The sequence below is a fragment of the Rhynchophorus ferrugineus genome, unplaced genomic scaffold, assembly GCF_030347505.1.
Source record: "Rhynchophorus ferrugineus isolate W39M unplaced genomic scaffold, kcgeb_rfMv2 rfM6, whole genome shotgun sequence".
NCBI lineage: Eukaryota > Metazoa > Arthropoda > Insecta > Coleoptera > Curculionidae > Rhynchophorus > Rhynchophorus ferrugineus.
Genome location: NW_027472585.1, coordinates 25,764,768 through 25,785,714, shown reverse-complemented (window position 1 = coordinate 25,785,714; position 20,947 = coordinate 25,764,768). Strand labels below are relative to the sequence as shown.

The following is a 20,947-nucleotide window of genomic DNA, read 5'->3' as shown; positions in this document are numbered from 1 at the left end:
GCTGGCCAAACATAGCACCTTCTGATTACCATTACTAATTATTATTTGTAATTATACAGTATAATTATAACAGTATCATACATGCGAAAAACGATATTAAACCCCGATGAAATTACTTGTAAATGCACACAATAATAATATTCATAATAGATTTTATATCTCTAGTTTGTTGCTAAGACAATATTTTGTAGTAATTAATCGAAAGTAATTGTATTTTAAAGTATAACTACTAAGATTATTTTTTTTGGTAACATTAAAATAATAAGCGATATCTTTACTACCCACTTTAATATTAAATAAAAAATATTTAATATAAGCCTCTTTATGGTCCCTAAGCTTAATGAGACACTCAAGGCGTTTTTAAAATAGTTTCTATGGTATTACATTCATTTTGTTTTGTATTTCTACTTAGAATACATTTAAGGAAAGTTTTCTTTAATTTACAAATTATATTTTGGTAGTGATATTGTTTCTACTTAATAGACAAGAGGAAATATTTACACCACTGTAAATCATATTTAATATTAATTTATTAAATTACGACTTTTAAATTGTAATATATGAATACGTTGTTAACAGCATAACAAGAGTTAACCTCAATAGTGTGTTAAGATATTAATATTGGATAAACTAGACACATTTGATTTTAAAAAGGAATACTGTTTAAATTTGTACTGGGAGAAACTTATGGCGAATAAACTAGGAGAAACTAGGGATTAACCAATAAAGGATATTCTTATAAAAGGGACTTGCCAAAAATAATTTTAAAAAATTACTTAATTAATAGTTTAAAATTTCCTCTATACACTAGATATTGACTTTTTCTTTTTCGTATATTATTGTTTGATTTGATTTGTATCTCTTGATTTCATGTAGCATAGCCAAACAGAACTCTTAATATCTATTAGTCTCAAAATACACAAAAGAACTGTAAGTGTGTGAACGGTAAAATGTGACACTATGCGAGCTGGCTATATATGGATTATTTATTGAAAAATATTACTCAATATATACATAACTTATCACATTTCATAAAAAAATTAAATTTTATTCCTAAAAAAACCACTGTAGTGCTATTGTGTTCTTCTACATATTTATCGAAAATACTCTCTATCTGAAGCTATCTACATTAGTAAGTAATTTTAATATAAAAAAGATAACTTCTAGTCGACCAGATAAGATGAACATGGACGTTACACAATTAAATTTTATGACAAGCACAAGGAAGATAATAATATCCTGAACATTATTAAAAAAGTATTACAGTTATTTATGTTAAAATACTAGCTTTACATTAACTTATAATATATGAACTCACTACTAAAGGAAACCAGGTTACTAGATCGTATTGTAATATCACATTACACTATGTGCCCCACTTTACATAGCTGATAAAATACTACTTGAATTAACAAGATATTCATCAATTTATTCGCTAATACATTAAGACAGATACAAAATATGTGCAATTAACAAAGACATTAAATACAGTGTTGATAAGATAGTACTTCTTATAAAAATATCTTTATGTCAATAAAAAACAACGGGGGATAGTATGTTGCCATACAAATTAAGTAAGATGATTATAAACACATGGCATCCCGTTATACGTATAGAAATAATACTCTGAAATGTAAAAAAAATATATTGTCCAAATTGGTATAAATTAAAAAGCAACTAATATAATATAAATTTGCAAAAAATGTATCGCATTTATATTGTATTTCTTGTGTAAACACCTATAAAATTAGATTCCAAATTATCCAATAAGTTCTCAGAACGCCATATTCATAAATAGTAACACTAAATTCGACGTTATTTCAATATTGCATCTGTTTTAATACTTAACCATTATTTCAAGATTAAATAGATTAACCCCGATAAGAACCCGTCCACTAACATTAAAAAGACAAAGTTAAAGTGTAACGTTAAAAAATTGTATTATATGTTGAGTGTCATTTTATTAATACCAATAAAGTCATTTAGGCAACTAAATATTATAATTTTTAATTTTTGGTTTCCGAATATTTCAGATTCATTATCACGAACTTATCATTTCGATAGCTGTCCAATTGCTCAAAAGGTAATTAGAAAGCAATTAAGGAAGTCCAAGGCGTGTTGAGCTTTCATACAAATTAAAAAAACTACTAATTTTAATCAAAATCCGTGTATATATACCACGAGGATTTCGAATCCCAAAATTTAAAAATTACTCACTCAATTTTGGGTCTGTTCTAAGGATAAGTACCAGGAATAAGTTAAAACATATTATAAGTAGGTGAAATTCCAATGACCTCAGCGATAGGACTTTACGACATAAGACTAACGGTTTGAATTCGTTCCTAAATCTGTAATATAACATACTAATAATGTTATAATGCAGCTGATAAATTTGATTGATGAATTTGACTGTCCTAAATTTCAATAGCTTGCAATTTGAAGGAAGCAATTGCAAAGGAATGACATGGTTGTCTATGAGCTGCATGTATTTCAGGTTGTCTCCTTTTAATATGGACCAATTGGACCAATTCGTCGCCAATATATATAGAAAGTCGCCGTTGAAAGAGCGTAATCCTATATAATAATATCTAAGTCCTTACTAAAACGTACATTCATTATTAGATAACATTTACAACAAAACGATCTACCAAATTAGAACAATGGTTTATTTGAACTGGTAATCTGGTTGGTATATATTTGAAATTTATCTCATTCAGTGTGCATCACACATACTGTCTTTTAATTATTTAGTTCCTAATGCAGCTACTTTTAAATATAATTGTAATGATATATCATGTGTCTATTGAGCTCTGTCCACATACAGATATTTATTTGGAAAAATAATTAACAATAAATTATTTCTATTAAATTATTAAATGAATAATGTTACACATTATTGACACTCTGTATATTTGTTTATAGTTTCACTAGCGCAACTGATGTAAGTTTTATTTCACAAATTAACGGATAATTGTTATAATCAGTATCTATAGTTTGAAAAAGAAAAACATCGATAAGTGCGGGTTAATTTCATGACGTTCATTAAAATATTGATAATTATGAGAAATTGTTCAAAACAGAACCAGTGAATGTATAACATTGACCTCATTGAAACGAAAATATTGCCTCATGCTATTGATTTGTTTTCTTTTTGTTGCAGTGTTTACTACAAAATAGAAGATCATGCTTCCTACTACAGATCGACTTTTACTTTTCCTATCAGTAAAGGTAAGAAACAGCATATAGCAATTTACTTTCTACTTATCTCTTTCGTTTTCTAGGTTTTAGAACGTATGGCCTTATAATAACATAACTTCATGTGAAAATTACTGAAAGTATAAATATTTTATTGTATTTCATATATTCTCTAAGCCGACTGTTCACAGTCATCTCAAAAAGGACATTATTATATGCAAATACGGAATATTAATATAAACAACGGTTACACAACCCAAAGTGTTAAATTTAATGATTTGACATTTATCTACCTAAAATAGTGTTTTTCCCGGAAAGTTCTACCTCTTGTGGAGAAAATATGAAAATGAATCGATGATTGGATCGCTCCAAGCCAACATCATTCTTTCGACACGGTATCATCATGTTGCCAGACCATGGGATAACATTTAAAAGAAATTTAAAATATTTATTAGTGTGTGTAGAATCGAAACTTGATTTTCCTATATTTTAACAACTACTACTTATTCACGAAGCTCAGAAAGTAGATTTAGAATATTAGGGACTGAAAAACCATACGCCAAAATCACTTATGTGAGTAAAAGTTAACATTGTAGACTTAGAGTAAAAATAGTGCCTACAAACGAAGGTACAAAAATTTTTAGAAAGCGTCTCACTAATTATAACTTTTTGTCGAAACTAGCAAGTACATTATACTATCACGACTGTTGCCTTTGAATGTTTAAATACAACGGGCCTTGATAAAGTAAAACCGATGTTTGTGTTGTTTATTCTAAAATCCTTGCTATGAATCCGGAGCATAAGTTGATTGTTCGCGATGATACATTATCAAGAACAATAGTTCTAATTTCCTAACTTCATTAATGGCTCTCACCTCAATCGCCTATAACTGACAATTTTTTATTTATTGGCGTATACCAGAAGTCAATTTAAATGATAACATTACTCAATATCTGAAGAAAATTTTGAAAGACACAGACAAATTTATTTTTATCTTAAATCCTGAGTAAATGCTAAATATGCTTATTACTTATGCCTATACTTGTCAACGTTAATTTAGAGCCAATATGAAATAATTAACAGAAATACAGGAAAATTAATCTATAAATTAATTCTTAAAATTATTCTATAAATATACTACATAAATTATACTATATATACTTTTGGACAATATAATGACAAACATTTCTGGATCTTTTGAGACTAATTTTCCCTATGCCCTGTTATACCATTTTTATATAAGAAAGACACGAAAAATTATCGTAAATAAAGGAACAAAACAGAGTAAATTATTATTAAAAAATATAATTGAAAATAAATAAAACCAAAAAATTAATTCTATTTCCAACATTGAAATATATCAATATTAAATATTACTCGATTTGCTCTAATAACAGAAGTTTTTTTTACATATTTGGGTCCACCTTTAGATTCAATAGCCGCCGAGAATAATTATTAACGTTATTTGATGCCTTGAACTTAGATCCTCAATCCGTGTGTCAAAATTGGTTCTAGTTTTTGAATTCACGTATCATGGTAGCGCTGCGTTCTTATAACGGCTATCAGCTGATGACGTTGCATTAAACATGATTTGAAACATGTTTTTCTGCTGTGATTGTGCTTTGGAACGCGTAAAAATAAACGAAGAAAGTTTCAAAGTCGTTTCAACATGTTTTTCTTACGTTTGTAGACGTTATATGCTCGGTAAATATGAATACATCATCACAAATGCAAAGATGATATCAATCATGGCCAAGATGAGTATTTTCAGTAATTTGGTTTTGCTGTAAGAGATATTGACAAACCATGTGTATCGATGTTGTTTTGTAAAGCGCGCAGAACAAAGCTTTAAAACTGGTCAATGTGTTAAAATGTATACTTTTAGTTTTCTATGCCAACATTAGGGAGAGAACAGTAAAATTAAGTAGATGATTTCTAGATGAACGTTGTCGGCATAAATGCAAAAAACATGACAACATAAATATTCTGACGTATCATCACTTGTATATGTTACCGACTTGTCCAGGTACAAGTGCAAAAAATGCCTCAAAAACTTAAAAACTTTGTATTCATCACTAGCTAGCGATGAAAACGATTTTGATAGAGCAGAATTACATGATTAATTTCTCAAAATTAACTGATACATTAGACTCGCGGTTTGGAATTTATCGAAACAAAGAGCATAGTTGCATGCATCACGATTTCAGGAATGATATTTATTGACCCCAAAAATACGTGAGTCTGTCATAAACCATATCAGTTAGTACATACAGAAATAGAAATAGCGCTATTTTAGCGTTCTTCAAAAAAAGAACAGTTCATAAACAGTTTTAAGTAGAGTATAAAGGTGGCTTTACTCCACATTTTAAATAAAAAACCAGTGATACCCATGCTCACGCAGTGCAATCTAATGGATGCTTCGATTCAATGCATACAATTTTAGACGAAAGTATGATTATTGTTGGACCCTAATACATGAAACTGATACCAAGCAGTATAAAAGCCTCAATTCAATCTTTATTTATATATCACTAATACTTTTTAATTCAATAAGCTTAATGGTCAAAAATAATAATAACAAATTTATTAAATATTTCAACAACTAAAACCAATTTTGAAAAACGGCCTGTTGATTTAGATTTGGCCTCTCAATTTACTTTATAAACTCATACCGATAAACTTATATAAGCTTTCGGCTGCTCAGGTCCAAAACCGTGTGTACTTATATAACAGTTGAACATATTTTACAGAAAATGTTTAATCTCTAATGAGTAAGTTTATCATATCAATATGTGGTCTTCTATGAAATCGTATTATGTTTGCAGACTTTTGAAATTATACTCCTACCTTACAAGATATAAACATATTACATATTCATGTTCAATGTTAAATTGAATTCAATGAGACCATTACATGACATTATTAGTTATTTCAAAAATTTTATTTCTTCAGCAAGATAGAATTTTTGTAAAAACCTTTAACCCTAGATTATCTAAATAACTTAAAAATATTTCCATAACTACATATCCAAAAATATCCAAAAATTAACTTAATTTACCGTAAGATGATATGGTTGTATAATGAGCTAATCATGTAAAACTTTCCATGTACTATGTGCTAACCATACAGTGTACCATGTAACTAATTGTGTACTAACCATGCAAAAAATCAAAGAAACAATACAGTTTAAAATTGCTATATATTAATAAACAATCAATGTTCATCATTTTCTTTTTGCTTTGATTATGATGGAAACAAATCTCACTAATTCTGAAACTTGAAATTACAACTTTGTTATGTCTTACAAAATCTAAATAACTACCAATTAATGTCATTCGCCAACAGATCAACTCCTCACTTATCACATACAAAAACTGTACAAAGACTACCAACACGTACTGATAAACTAAATATATATCACTCTATTAATGCCAAACAAAAGAATGGTGTTATAGATATTTAAATACACTAAAATTTCATTATAATTGTTCAGTAATATTAATAAAGCATCCAGAAAAATACACTCTTTTTGTAATACGTAGAAAATATTTTTAAATATCTAATCGTAGGAACTTAATTATTACCAAAATTATCAAAACTGTTAAGTTCGATTGGTTTCACATTTCTCTGCATAGAAAGACTGTTTTCCTCTGAGTATCATTGGGTTATTCAGTATAAACAGGCGCTATCATAATATGCTAAAAATTATATTTTCGGCATTTATTTTTTCTCTTAATTCAAAGAAATCTACTTACTATTCATCTAACAAATTTTTAGATACTTATGGTAATGCTGCTGATGCTGGTGGTGACAAAGAGCAGCAAAGAATTATAGAGCCAAAATAGTTGAAACTTATGGATACTAACGAATTGACTGAATTGAATAACGAGTTAACTACTATCCAGACAAAAAAGAAGATTTTTGTGATGTATTATTATATAACGATGATCAACTGCGACAATCCCAAGCGCAAAAAATAATGTTTTACTGTTTTAAATTTCTGAAGAAGTGAGAAAATGGGTCGATGATTAGACCGCTTGAAAAAGATATAATAACAAGCAAAATATGATTGAAATTACTTTGATTAATATATACTGTACCAATTTTTCTCAATAAATTCACAGTTAAAAAAAATTAGAATTCATGCAAGCAATTAAAACTGCTTCTTACTGCTATTTAGATAACTAAAAACACATTTTTATATTTTAATTAGGTCATCGCTTCAATTTGATTTATCTTATTTTCAGATTGCCATCTGATTCTGCGGCCGACCGTAGCTACGCTGACCCAGGCCGACTTGCCCTCTTCTGCCGATTGCCGTGTCTGGTTCCCCGCGACCCCGGATGACAGAGGGCTCGTCGTGGAGCTAGAACGGCTAAACGTGCCCTGCACCAGAGGATTCGTGCATTTTGCGACGACCAGCAACAGTTCAGAACGTACAGGGGGCAGACACAAATTATGCGGTAAGGAATAATCACCATTTTCTGATTCATTAGATTAATTTACGTTCATTTCGATTCTCTAATGCAAAATAAATTAATTAAAATGTTCTATAAAATTATGAAATATCTATACTGGATTATGCTGAATATGTCTTAAATTGTCAGTAGGCCTATTAACTAAATCTTTGACATCATGGTAAAAAATTGTATGGAACATATCACCTTATATTCTTAGATTCCGTGCCAGCAAGCTTTCTACACGTAGAGTTCTTCCAAAATAACAGTGAGCTCAGGTCAAATGTATGACGTCACAACCCCTCTATGTTACAGTATAAACTTTAGCTTTTACTTTATTTTAACTTAAATTATAAAATAAACAATTATAAAATAATAACTTTAATTATAAAATAAAAACAAACTGAAATATTATCACATGCTATTTATTGTAATATTAAGAATATCCAATGCTTATTTTATTAAAAAACTTAATGCATGCACCAATGGTACCCACAAAGATTATTTAGGGGCATTTTGTATGCTTAATATCATTGTACCTTTTCAAAAACCGTATTTTAATGATACTTAGTGAGCGTTACCCCGCAATCAGCATGAACTGATTCCCTTTTGCACAAATTTAAACAACTACTGAAATGGAATATGAATTCCTATGGCATATGTCAATAAAAGTCAAATCAAAGGGGTGATTTAAAATGAAATAATTGGATTAGTGCCACCGTGAGAAGCCACGAAGACTGCACAAGTATTTTCTTAGTACCTTATACCCAGCTTGTGGTGTTAGATATCAACATCTACCCATCTTTGTTAAAAACTCTATAAATACACATTTCACCACTTTTTATAGAACATTATTTATTTTATCCAACGATATCATAATTGTAAAGTCATATATTTATGGTGAACACTTTCCTTTTTTCCAAATTTTCCTATTTCACGTTGTTTATATAAAAATAATTATGCAAATATTAACTCATTATCTTTTAGCATATCCTTAATTATTTAATCATAACAGATGAATTTAAAACTAATAGAAAAGTACATTTTGATGAACAAGGAAATAGTTGAAATTTGAATGTAATAAATGACAAGGATGCTGAATCCAAATCAACTGTACATATTTAAAAATGGTTCTAGTGCACGAAAATACTCAATTTGTTACTTTCCTGACCACTAACGGCCATTTATTGAATTAGAAAGTTCACACGTTCTGGAGCACAATCACGACATAAAAACAAGTTCCAAATTATGTTTAATGCGACGTCGTCAGCTGACTGTTGTTATAAGACCACAGTGCCGTCACCGTAGTGTACTAAAACTTGAGCCAATCTTGACACATGGATTGAAGAGATTTTCTTTGATGGGAATCTTCTGATAGTGTCCGTAATCATGTCAGTTTCTAGGCCGCAAAGCGCATTCCCTATATACTTCAGCACCTTATTTTGTTACCTCTGAGAAACTTGGACATTGTAGTCACTGGAGCAGCCTCACAGCTGAATTTCATAACTCCACACTGTCTCAATATCTGCTAATATAAAATAAGCTTGTAAGTGGATAGCTGGAGTTTCAGCTAAGCATAAAGTTGTATATCTGTAGAAATATTTATGCAATAATGCCATACTACAGCGCTTTTAAAAGGTTGACCCATATAATATATTAGGTACAAAAGTATCCAACAGTGAAACTTATTTTACCTTGTAAATGGAAAAGCGCAGCACAGGTCATTCGAAAACTGTGTAATGGCCATTGGAGACCGATTTTAAATCATTTACATAACAGACAAGAGTTAAGAGAGATTGGCTAGGAAATGTTGATGCATCCATCGTATAGCCCCGACCTTACCCCATCTGACTACCATTTGTTCCTGCTAAACTTTCTTAATGGCATAAATGTGAACTCAAAAGAGTCACGTACAAATCACATAGTTCAGTTTTTTTACACACAAACAAATACAACGTTTTATAATCACAGAATTATGGTTTTGCTAGAAGGTCATCGGTCGAAACGGCAAATATACCATTTATCGATTAGTCTTTTGAATTTATAGTAATGAATTTGTTTTGAAAAAAATTAACAAAGCCATAATTGATTTTTACATCAAACTTCTCCAAAGTGTAATTTGATGAAAATTTACTTCAACAAAATATAATCTGCAAAATATTTTTTCTGGTTTAAAAATATACTTATACATTAAGAATACTAGAAAACATTAAGAATACTAGAAAACAATACAGTCCGTTTAATACATTAAACGTTCTTTAAATTTAAACACCAGCGTAAACGTCAACAATATATTAAGTTAGACAATATTAAGTATATTTAGGGTGATACAGTAAACACATAAACTTTAACAGAAATGTTATATTACCATAGAGATATGAACTCTACGAGGTGGTACCGAAGAATGTATCCCTGGCGTTCCAAAAGCGTCGTTCTGTAGTCCATGTCGAAGGAAGAAATACTTCGGCCAAAGTGAGAGAACCAATTAGTTAATTAATTAGTTAACAATATATTAATTTTAATGCACATAACAAACACCCAGTAAATATATCGATTTAACATTACATAAATTGTACATTAAACATCACGAAAAGTTTTCTTACAGAACATATGTACGTGATGAACTTAGATTAAAATTTCTATGAAATCCTTAAATATATTATATAGGAATATAAAAATACAAATGAAAATTTTAAAAAAATTTACCATCCCATATAAAGAGTAGCGTATGTGGTTTGTTCTGTTTAATCACTTTTAAAAAACTATCCACTTTAACTCTTTTGTCACTCACGGGGTGAAGGATTTTCCAATAACATCCTTGTTTTCAATAGTCAACAGCCAATTCAAAGTCTATCGATTTTATATCAGCCTAAGATTGCATTTATTGGTCAGCATTATGATTTTCGAACCTGAGCACGTACCGCCAAAGGCTATCAAATTTTTCAAGCATCCTAGGACGGTGTAACCGGCCGCATACGGATCATGGTAAAAAGTCACATTATATGTTTTTGTTTTAAGAAAAAGGATCAGTTGGGACTTTATTAGGTTGTTTTCTATATATGAAGTACCGTTAAAAGATTTACTAGGGCAGGAAAGTCGGAATTCTTCTGAATTTCCAGAAATGTTATCGCGTTTAAGGACATGCCTTATATTTCATTGTGGAAAAAGTAGTTTTATTTTTCTGATATTATACTAACCTATTGAAATACAATTAACATTACAGAATAATAAACATTTTAATCTTAATACATCTGCTTCTATGCAAAAATATGTTTTTTAATCAACAATAATTCTTAAAGGCAAACTTTACTTAAGCATTTGAACTAAACCCGTAGAGTTTAGGCCTTTTATATATCAATGTGTGTGGAGTTTACTTATGTCACGGTTATTTATATCAACAAAAATTACTTCAAACACATATGTATTAGTTCAGAACATTTAAATAGCTAACTTCTAAGATATCGCTTCTCTAACAGTGTGTAAAAAATTAGATGTGAAACCAAGCATGTGAAAAAGTGTTAGGTTAGAGGTACCCCAGGTAGGAGCAACAGGGACAGAAATGTTATGTATCCGTCTAATTATCCACGAGTCTTCAGCAGTCTTCAAGAATATTCAGATAGAAAAATATCTGGTCAAGGAAGCGCACAGTTGGTGCCACTTGATAGTTGAAGATAAAGTCCTTGACCATTTATCTTTTTATACCGACTATATATGTCACTTAAGTTTACTTTACATAAAGTAGTTTTTAACTTTACCATTTTTTTTCTATATTCAGGAGGTAAAAGATTCGCAACAAGGCATGAAGAGAAAAGACCGCTATATTAAGAAAGGCATTATGTAGCCTAAGAGGTCTTACTTACCTTGAAATTTTACTTATCTTCTTACTTGTTAAGATTACTTCTTCGGATTATCATCTAGCCCGTCAATGTCAATAAAAGGGTCAATATGAATTATTGTACTAAAAATTATGTAATATATTTGATATAAATTCAAACAACAATGGTTTCCAATTTGTACAGCTAATTTTAATGCATTTTTGACACGATAAAACAGGTATCTCTTGTTTATAAAGAGCTCTCGTCTTCTTAAAGGAACCTGCAAACATACTCACATGTCAAATACTACGTTTTTCTCGAAAAGTATACAAATGCTCTCTGTATACTCGGAGAGCCACAGAAAAGGAATATCTCGTTTATACATTTGGTACGTGTTGAATTGCTATATTGTTGATTTCATGAATTTTAGTTAAGGACGTTCTAAATCGGACTTGTCGTGATCAATATTTTTTACAATTTGTCTTTCACATAGGTAGAAGGTTGGTCTTTTGTCTTGATAACAGGTTATACTTTAAAATGTGTTATATTTGAATTGAGTATTATTAAGTAATTACGAAAACTTAATGAATTTGTATTGAAATAAAATTAAATTAAATGAAAAAGGTTTAAAAAATATTTAAGTCGAAATAACGATTTATATTGATTTGTGTCGAAGTAACATTTTTGACATAGTAACTTAATGTCATGATATCGATGTCAAGGTAGAGGATCGAGCAATGTCATAGGTGCTGAGTAGGTGCTGCGAAAAATAAAACATTAACAAAACATAACAAACAAAAACATAAACAAACGAGTGGAAGTAAACTTGATGGCAACTGCGTCAAGGGCGGTTTCAAGGGGTAAATAAGTGTTGGGAAGTAAGTATCTCATGGACTAGCGAAGCGATTCCTCCTGAAGAGCGGTCGATTAACTCAATTATTTTGTAATCGGCTATGAACAACTAGTCGAATAGTTTGAGATTACTCTGCAGAAGTATGTAAGCTGGATTGTATTTAAACATAAGAATTTTGAATTCGTCAAAAGTTTTCCTCCTAGAAGGCTTTCAGTCTTGTCGGCTACTTGAAGTAGGGAATTTTCAATCGGCAAAGGTGGCTTGAGATACGAGGTAATTGGGTTATTTTGAGCGCTATTCGAATGAGAGAGAAAGTTGCGGCTTTGAAATATATGAACCAGTGGACATCTACTGAATTCCCTCTATCCTCAAGACATAAACTCACCAGAAACTAGTTCAAAAACATGCGAAATTAACCTAGAAATGACAGTATGATGACAACTAATTGAAAAAAGTACTCCCAATTACAAATTTTATTATAATGTGTTAAATAAAACTATTAATTCTTATCAATTTTTTCGACCTTTCTGATATGCTGTATATCTCTCAAGAATTATCAAACTTATCGATATTTTATGTAGTCTAAACCGTAATTACGCAAATCAATAAAAATGTAAATATCTACATGAATAATAATCTTGCTGATATGGTTAAAGCCATAAATATTATTTTATTTATGCACTCGTTGTTTTTAATATATCTAAAACAATGAAAAAAGATAATAAGGGTCATTATTACTCAACACCTGTATTAATATATAATTAATATCTTACTCTTGCAATAAAAAAATTTAAGAATTTAAATTAAATTTTAAAAAATCGAAAATCGAAGACTGGAATTGTGATGACGTTCGTTATGAATTCCTTTATCATACTCTCAACGATGTATATTACTTGAGCATTAAGTTTTGAGAGTTTGGGATTCTAGGCAAAGATTTTGTTTGCTCATTACAATAATGCGTCCTCTGGTAGAGCATTGATTCTCTAAAAACATAAACATTATTTAAATAAATAACCGACTATATGACAATATAATCATTCTATTGGCTTAATTTAGGTCTGCCAGACTTTTGGCTAGCTTCTAATCTCAAAAAATAGGAATTATACTGTTAAATATATGTTACGAATATCATAAGTAATATAAAATAATAACCAAACTAACAAAAATAATATCATAATAAACAAATATAGCTAATTACAAAAAAAACATCTTATTATATCAGTTATTTTTTGTAGTACAGCAATAATTTTTTCTACCAATTTATAACAAAGCCGAGATTGATTAACATCATTTCACTCTCAATTTAAATCATTATTTTTAAACTTGTTATCATTTATACGTCATAATGCGAATGATTAACTTTAGATAACGAATCACCGGGTGTCTAAACTCAATGTAATTTGACATAGTAAATATTTTAAATGTATTATGGATACTTTTTTGACATAAATAATTATTTATTTAATCTAATGAGTTAAAATTAAAAAAATATTAAATTTAGTGTTTAGCCTAATAATTAACTAACAGGAAACAAGTAGTAGTATATAGATATATTTTTAAGATTTTCCAACATTATTTTCTTATATAAAAAAGTTCGGTATATATAAAAGGTTCGGTTTCAAAAAAACTAAAAAAAACTTACAGCTAATTAATACCACGAAATATAATGCAAAAAAGGAAATACATATTGAACCATTGCAATAAAAACATTTCATATTGTGTTATTGATGCAGCTGTTATTTTTAACCATAATTGTCCCTTCTTCATTATTACTTCACTATCGCTTCTTTATTAATTTTTCAATAATACCATTATTTTTGAAGTACCTGTAGCTCTTGTTTTGTGCCACGGTTGTGCAAATTCTAACAAGAATCAGTGTATTAATCGGCCGCGGGTTCGAATTCTGCTGGGGAATGGTCGTACCTTTATGTTTGTGATTATTTAATATTTGTGATTGTCCTAGGCAAGAGTGTAAAATCCGACAAGGAAAATGATCCCAGTCACGCCAGTAACCAGGTTGGATAAGACCGGATGTCTTTTGGGATGATTTCTAAGTTGGTCACTCGCCAGTCGGTTTTTTATTATACAATTCAGTCCTAAATATTTTATGCTCTACAAATAAGTAAATTCCAATAGAACAAAATGCGCCCAAATCAAGCAACGAGGAATAGCCGTCCGGTCGGTGACACAAGATATATAAACAAATATATTAAAATAACATAAACTCACATAAACCCAACATTTGAAATAATATTAAAACGGAAAGTGAGTGCCTAAAACATTTTAAAACAAAGTAATTTAATTTTAAGTAGTATTTTTTAAGATTTTATTTAACTTTAATTTATCTCCACATTGTTGGAACTATTAATGAGTTATAGCAAGAAAGAAAAACTCCACATATGCAAAAATTTCAGCCCAACGCAGATTAACAAAATACGAGAATAACAATAATCTGTCTTCTCTGTTTACAGTATATTGAGAATTTTGAAATCACCATTTGATTTAAGCTGTTATCTAGTTAACAGGAAACACTTAAGAAAAATTCTCCTAGATTAAGGACTGATAACAATTTATATGATTCTAGAGGCATAGTGTATCATTGTACTAGAGGTAATTCTAAAGATTATTAAGATTTTTCTGTAAATCGTAGTGCTATTAATTTCTGATTTATTGCAGTTATCTTGCAGTAACCAAATAAAGCATGTATTAAATACTTAATTTAAGCATCAATAGATCAAATTAATATTGAACGGAATATTAACAATTATAAAATAGCTTCATATAATTTTAATTTCTCATTTTTCAAAGTAGAGGGCAGGCGATAAACGAGAACTATATAAGGCAAATTAAAAATAAGCTATCTGCAAGTGTGGGATTGAATAGTGGAATAAATTATCAAAAAAATATGCAGTTTAGTTTAAAAATATAGGAAGGGAATCATTCTCTTAATTAGCCTAAAGTATCTATTGTTTTTGCAATATATATTTTAACTGAGAACTATAATTCTATAATTAAAATATAGACTATATGAATAAATAAATGAAGTAATTAGAATATGCAGCAATTAAAAATTCAAATCTTACTATATAATTTTCTTACATGGAACACATCGATACCGAACAAATAAATCCAAGATATTATCAATTATTTACAGTGGATTTGTAAACATTCTGAAGCAATGATAAATATTAAGGTGTTAAGACTTTATTGCTAAGTCCGCGAGAACTTATCTCACTTTTTCACCCTCGCGCGAGGTGAAGACGACCTGGCTTAGGTCATCGCAGTCAATCAAATGTGCGAAGAGCTACCTCAAGCGCTAGCCGCACTGATGACTAGAGAGAGACAGATCAAGACAATAGTCGCATTGCTATGTCAGAATTGCGTTCTTTACAGAGTGATAATAAATTAGATAGGCCTAGAATGCAACGAGTTCGTGCACATCAAACACAACAACAGTAACAACTGTAATTCTGGAACGAGCTGCATTCTACTATGATGCGGCAATAGATTATTGTGCCGACAAATCGGTAACAATTGGGGAAATGATAATAATTTGTAAATATTGCAAGGCGTTAAAATACAGTGGTGAATCTACTGGATTATGTTGTGCTGGAGGCAAAGCAAAATCCAGCAGCAGATCCTTTATTCCCTTTAGTGTCTCGGATTGGAAATGATTCTAAGCACTTCTTGGCCAACATTCATAAATATAACAGCTGTTTCCAGATGACATTATTTGGCGCTACACATATTACACAGGACAATTTCATGCCCACCTTTCCACAGTTGGCCCAAAATTGCATGCAGTAGTGACCAAATACATGATACATCGACCTTGTTTTCAACTACAATTCACCCTATATGGCTGACGGCAAGTGTTCCAAGAGATACCCAAGAGACTTGATTTCTGAAACCATAACGGAAAATGATGGATACTCATTGTATCGTCGGCGATCAGTAGTGGACAATGGGCGATCGGTAGTTGTGAAGGTAAGAGGACAAAATGTTGATGTAGACAATCGCTGAATCGTGCCATACTCGCCAATATTATCCAAAGCTTTTGAGACTCACATCAATGTGGAATATTGTAACTCTGTGAAGTCGATAAAATACATATGTAATTATGTTAACAGAGGTAGCAATGTGGCCGTCTTCGCTGTAACCAATGGAAATGACGAAATATCACAGTACCAGATGGGTCGCTATGTAAGTAGCAATGAAGTAAATTGGCGTATCTTTTCATTTGCGATCAATGAAAGACGCCCTACAGTAGTCCATTTAGAAAATGGTCAGGAGGAAAAATTTCGAAGATTCGAGATTATCGAGGATCTCAATGCGGCTATTCAGAATTTTCTTCCGGGACAGTTGGTTTCCTTCAAATCATTCGACACCGTTATGAACCAGGACGACGTAATCAACTCCCCAAGGAGTTTTTAAATTCACTGGAATTGCCTGGAGTACCACCTCTCAATTTGATGTTAAAAGTAGAATCAGTTATCATTATGCTCCGTAACATTAATCAATCTCGACTGTGCAATGGAATAAGACTAGCTGTGAAAAAGATGTTGAATAACGTCATTGAGGCAACAATCATAAAGGGAAAATACAAAGGAGTGGATGTCTTGATCCCTCGTATACTGATGATTCCAACGGATTTACCGTTCGATTTTAAACCTTTACAATGTCCAGTACGTCTGGCCTTTGCGATGACCATAAATAAATCTCAAGGCCAGTCGTTGGAAGTTTGCGGAATCAACTTGGAGTTTCCCTGTTTCGCGCATGGACAATTATACGTCGCGTGTTTGCGCGTGTCATATCTGTGTATGTCTGTAAATATCCAATTGAAACCTTATAAATAGCCAGTATTTCAGTAAAACTCTGTTTTTTAAGTATGAAACATCATGTGTAATTAATCGAAAGTAATAATAAAAACTCATTCATACCGAGCATTTTTTTTATTAATTAGGGATTATTAGATCTATAGATTGGGGCAGTAGGAAGTCTGCCGGGTTAGCTAGTTTTACATGCATTCCTTTATATATTGCCTAAGTGTGCTCGTTCTTGTTTCAAGATACATTCTAAAGTCAAATATCAATTTCAAAATTGTTTTACTCATATATTCTGTATTTTAATGTACAAAATGTATTACTTTATCTATTATTCAATTATTCAATTATTCATTTATTTTTATAACGTATAATTAAAGAAAGATCGTGTATCAGGTTGTTACTCTTTTGAAAGTAAACTTACTTGTGGTACTTTGTTATACTTAATTGAAACTTCTTATATTAAAAATACTGTTTACATAATTACATTATTCCCTTTTACCCATTATAAGGTAAACAAACTTAACTTAACAAAATGTGGTCGAATTTCGACCACAGGGCAATCACTAGTTATATATCGGTCCAAAATAACAGTGAACTCACCTCATCAAAATATATGGCGCCTCAACGCCGCAACATTGTCACATTACTTTTATTTGCTTATTTGGACTTTGATATAAAATTCGAATGTAATAAAATATTGGCATAAAAGTAATGATAACTAATATGTTTTATTTTAGTATTATTGTAAATCTAATCCTATATTATCAAAAAACTTAAACTACACTAAATTAGCGGCCATAATAGTTGGGGGTTAGGGTTAATAGGGTTGCTTACATTAAACTATTTTCCACACCACCTACAATGTATAATTCTAGGCGCGTCTTTTATGTAGTGGTATCCCTTGGAGGCCTAATCCACCTAATTAATCATTTTATAACCAAGAAACGTATGTTATTTTCATTGAAAAGCATATTTACCTTTTACGTTTAGTTCTTGTTTCCTTCGTTGCTGAGTTTCCATTTCACGTTTCTTGTCAGTCATGTCAAGTCATGTTGATACAAGTATAGTTCTTCTTATTTTCTTCTGTTACGGCGTGTGTGCATTTATCATGACTTCTGTAAAACGGTTAGCATCCATTTTCCCATTATACATTCCAAACCGTAATATATATTCTGAACAATTACACATGTCTTTGCACAGAAATCTTACCCACAATTTGGATTGGTAATTGAGGCATAAGTCAACATCAGGAATGTTTCATTCAGTTACTATCACTTTCACTATCCGAATCACTCTTCAAGTTAATTACTAAATTGTTAATTTCTAATCTATCGAACAATAGTTCACGATTCCATCACTTGTCATTTTCAATTATGATAAATATACCAAGTAATAATTTGAAATGGTTCCCACTTATAAAGTGTTTCCTGAAAATATCGCTTTTCTCATACATTTCATATATTTGATACGGTTATATGCTCCGACGCATTATGTCTATTTTTATTTAGAATATGCCTAAAATTGGAAGGCGAAAATAGTCTAATTTAAAACGAATTTACTACCTACATTTGGCAATAAATTCGACATCGTGATAACGTGAGTTCATTGTTATTTTGGACAGACTGATAACTATATATTCATATATCTCAGTATGACATTTTCTATAAACTGTTCATGGAAAAGTACATAGTTTCTTTAATTCACTCATTAATTTATTTGTTACGTCTTCCGTTATTTTAATTTTTTTAAATGAATTTAAACCGTCTTATTTTTTTCAATTCACTTAGGGGGTTTTCTGGTCTGGATGGTCAGCTGTTCCTTCCAACAGCTCCTGCCGGCAGTATCAGTCAATATATTCTTGTTAATCTATATTCATAAATAGGTAATCACAACATGTAGTGCTTATAATACTCTCATACAGTAAAACGGCGAAATCCTTGAAAGAAATTGTATAACTAACAAACGATAAAAAATTCTTTTCTACGTTTTATTTTATCTTACGCTAGTTCACCTAGAACGATATGAAAAAGCTCTATTAACATGCTGCATAAATCCTAATTTGCTTCATGTTTAATCATAATAAATCCCAACAGTTTGTACATCCAATTTAATTTTGCCCAACCGCCTGAGAATTTAAGCATAAAGTTAAGGCGTAACTTGCACGATGGTTTCCGACAACTCATACACTCAAATTCGTGTAACTCTCGCAGCGTGAAAATCTTATTCCCTCAATTGCTCATCCATTTATAATATTAAAAGTAAAACTCTTTAATTAGAATGTAAATGAGCTGAATGAGCTACATTTAAAATAATTCAGTTATTTCGTTAAGTAAGGAATGTTGGGAAAATCCTCGGAATTTTGTTTTGAATTATTTTTGTCGTTAAAGTTCTGTATTGGAGTTTTGATGAAAATTAAAACTAAATATGTTATTGAATATAACTTTTGGAAAATCTTATGTAGAGATTTTTAATTTAATTTCATATGCATTGGGAGGCAAACTAAACAAAACATATTGATATGCACAAAAATACTCTGTGTTTGTTAAAATAAAAAGATCAGAATAAAAGGTAATAATACAATATTTCAATTCCAATCCAACACTTTGGAATATCTCCAAGGTTCACCGAAATAATGAACATAGTAATTATAAGGCAATTATGAAGTAAATTACTTTTAAGAAGTTATATGATTAAATTTAAATTTAAAAAATAAGAATAGGACATTACTCAGTGTAACTGAGAAAAACATAACACTTTCTGTAAAATTAATTATTATGGTCATTTTGTTTTACTTTTAAACGATTCCTATCCACTCAAGTAATCTTCTTGATTCTGACGTGCATATTGCATCCAGGTTTCATCGTTGCAACTGCAAGGTTGTAGAGTGTCTTCGACAGTTAGTTAAGTGCGAACCTATTTTAATATACCTAAAGTAGAAACTCGCCAGAAAACTGATATTACACCATTTTGTCTGTATGATTTCAAGGTTGAAATCATTTGGACTCCCAAATACAGGATACATTATTCAATAATAATATCCGGATTTGGCGCATGCGCTTAATGGACTCCATTTATTTTTGAATTAGAGGATAACTAAAGTTTGGCGCATGCATATAAACTGCTGCATTTAGTTACTGCCTTTTATATATAAATGATTTTTTATAAATTAATATGCACAAATTAGATAAATAATTGATTTGATGTTCAAGCTACATATAAAGAGAGAAACAATCATTGAACATTTTTTGAAATAATACATTTTATTTAAAAAATTATTGAATGAATTTCTATATGCCTTCTTAATTTTTTAACAACACCATATTTAAATTAATTTACATATTTGAACAATTAACTAGAACTCCAAGAACCATATAAATAAACATAACCATAAAAAAACCAAAATCGTTTATATCAAAGCCAGCCAATATAGTTAGAACTAAACGAAAAAGCTACCACTATATAGCATAAGAAAGCAGTGAAATTCTCCTCAAATTCTCCAAATATGACCGCTGCTATACTTGATCCACACTACATTAAGTACCTCGAGCTCTCAATTAACATATTGTACATTTACTAGCTTAAAACGAATGGATGATCATACTTTTAAACTGAAAGAAATCTCAGTCAATATATCATTATTTTTACAAAACAATAATTTATTTACCTATACTCTTATATAATAATTCATTGTGTTTTACTTGTCATTAGATTATTAGAGGGTCTTTGATAATTTTAAAAAATTTATAGAATTTTTTAAAAATTCTTCGATATTTGGGAGTTTTAATAATAAGACTGAAGACA

At 30.2% G+C, this 20,947-nt stretch overlaps 1 protein-coding gene across 2 annotated transcripts in view; it reads left to right on the top strand.

Moving 5' to 3' along the window:
- LOC143198219 (uncharacterized) overlaps nucleotides 1-20,947 on the top strand; it is a 376,811-nt gene that overhangs the window by 192,244 nt on the left and 163,620 nt on the right. For both annotated transcript variants that reach the window (XM_076407333.1, XM_076407332.1), the window contains exons 3-4: nucleotides 3,161-3,228; nucleotides 7,443-7,658. In XM_076407333.1, coding sequence (XP_076263448.1) covers nucleotides 3,161-3,228; nucleotides 7,443-7,658 — 284 coding nt within the window. The remainder of the gene's footprint in view (nucleotides 1-3,160; nucleotides 3,229-7,442; nucleotides 7,659-20,947) is intronic.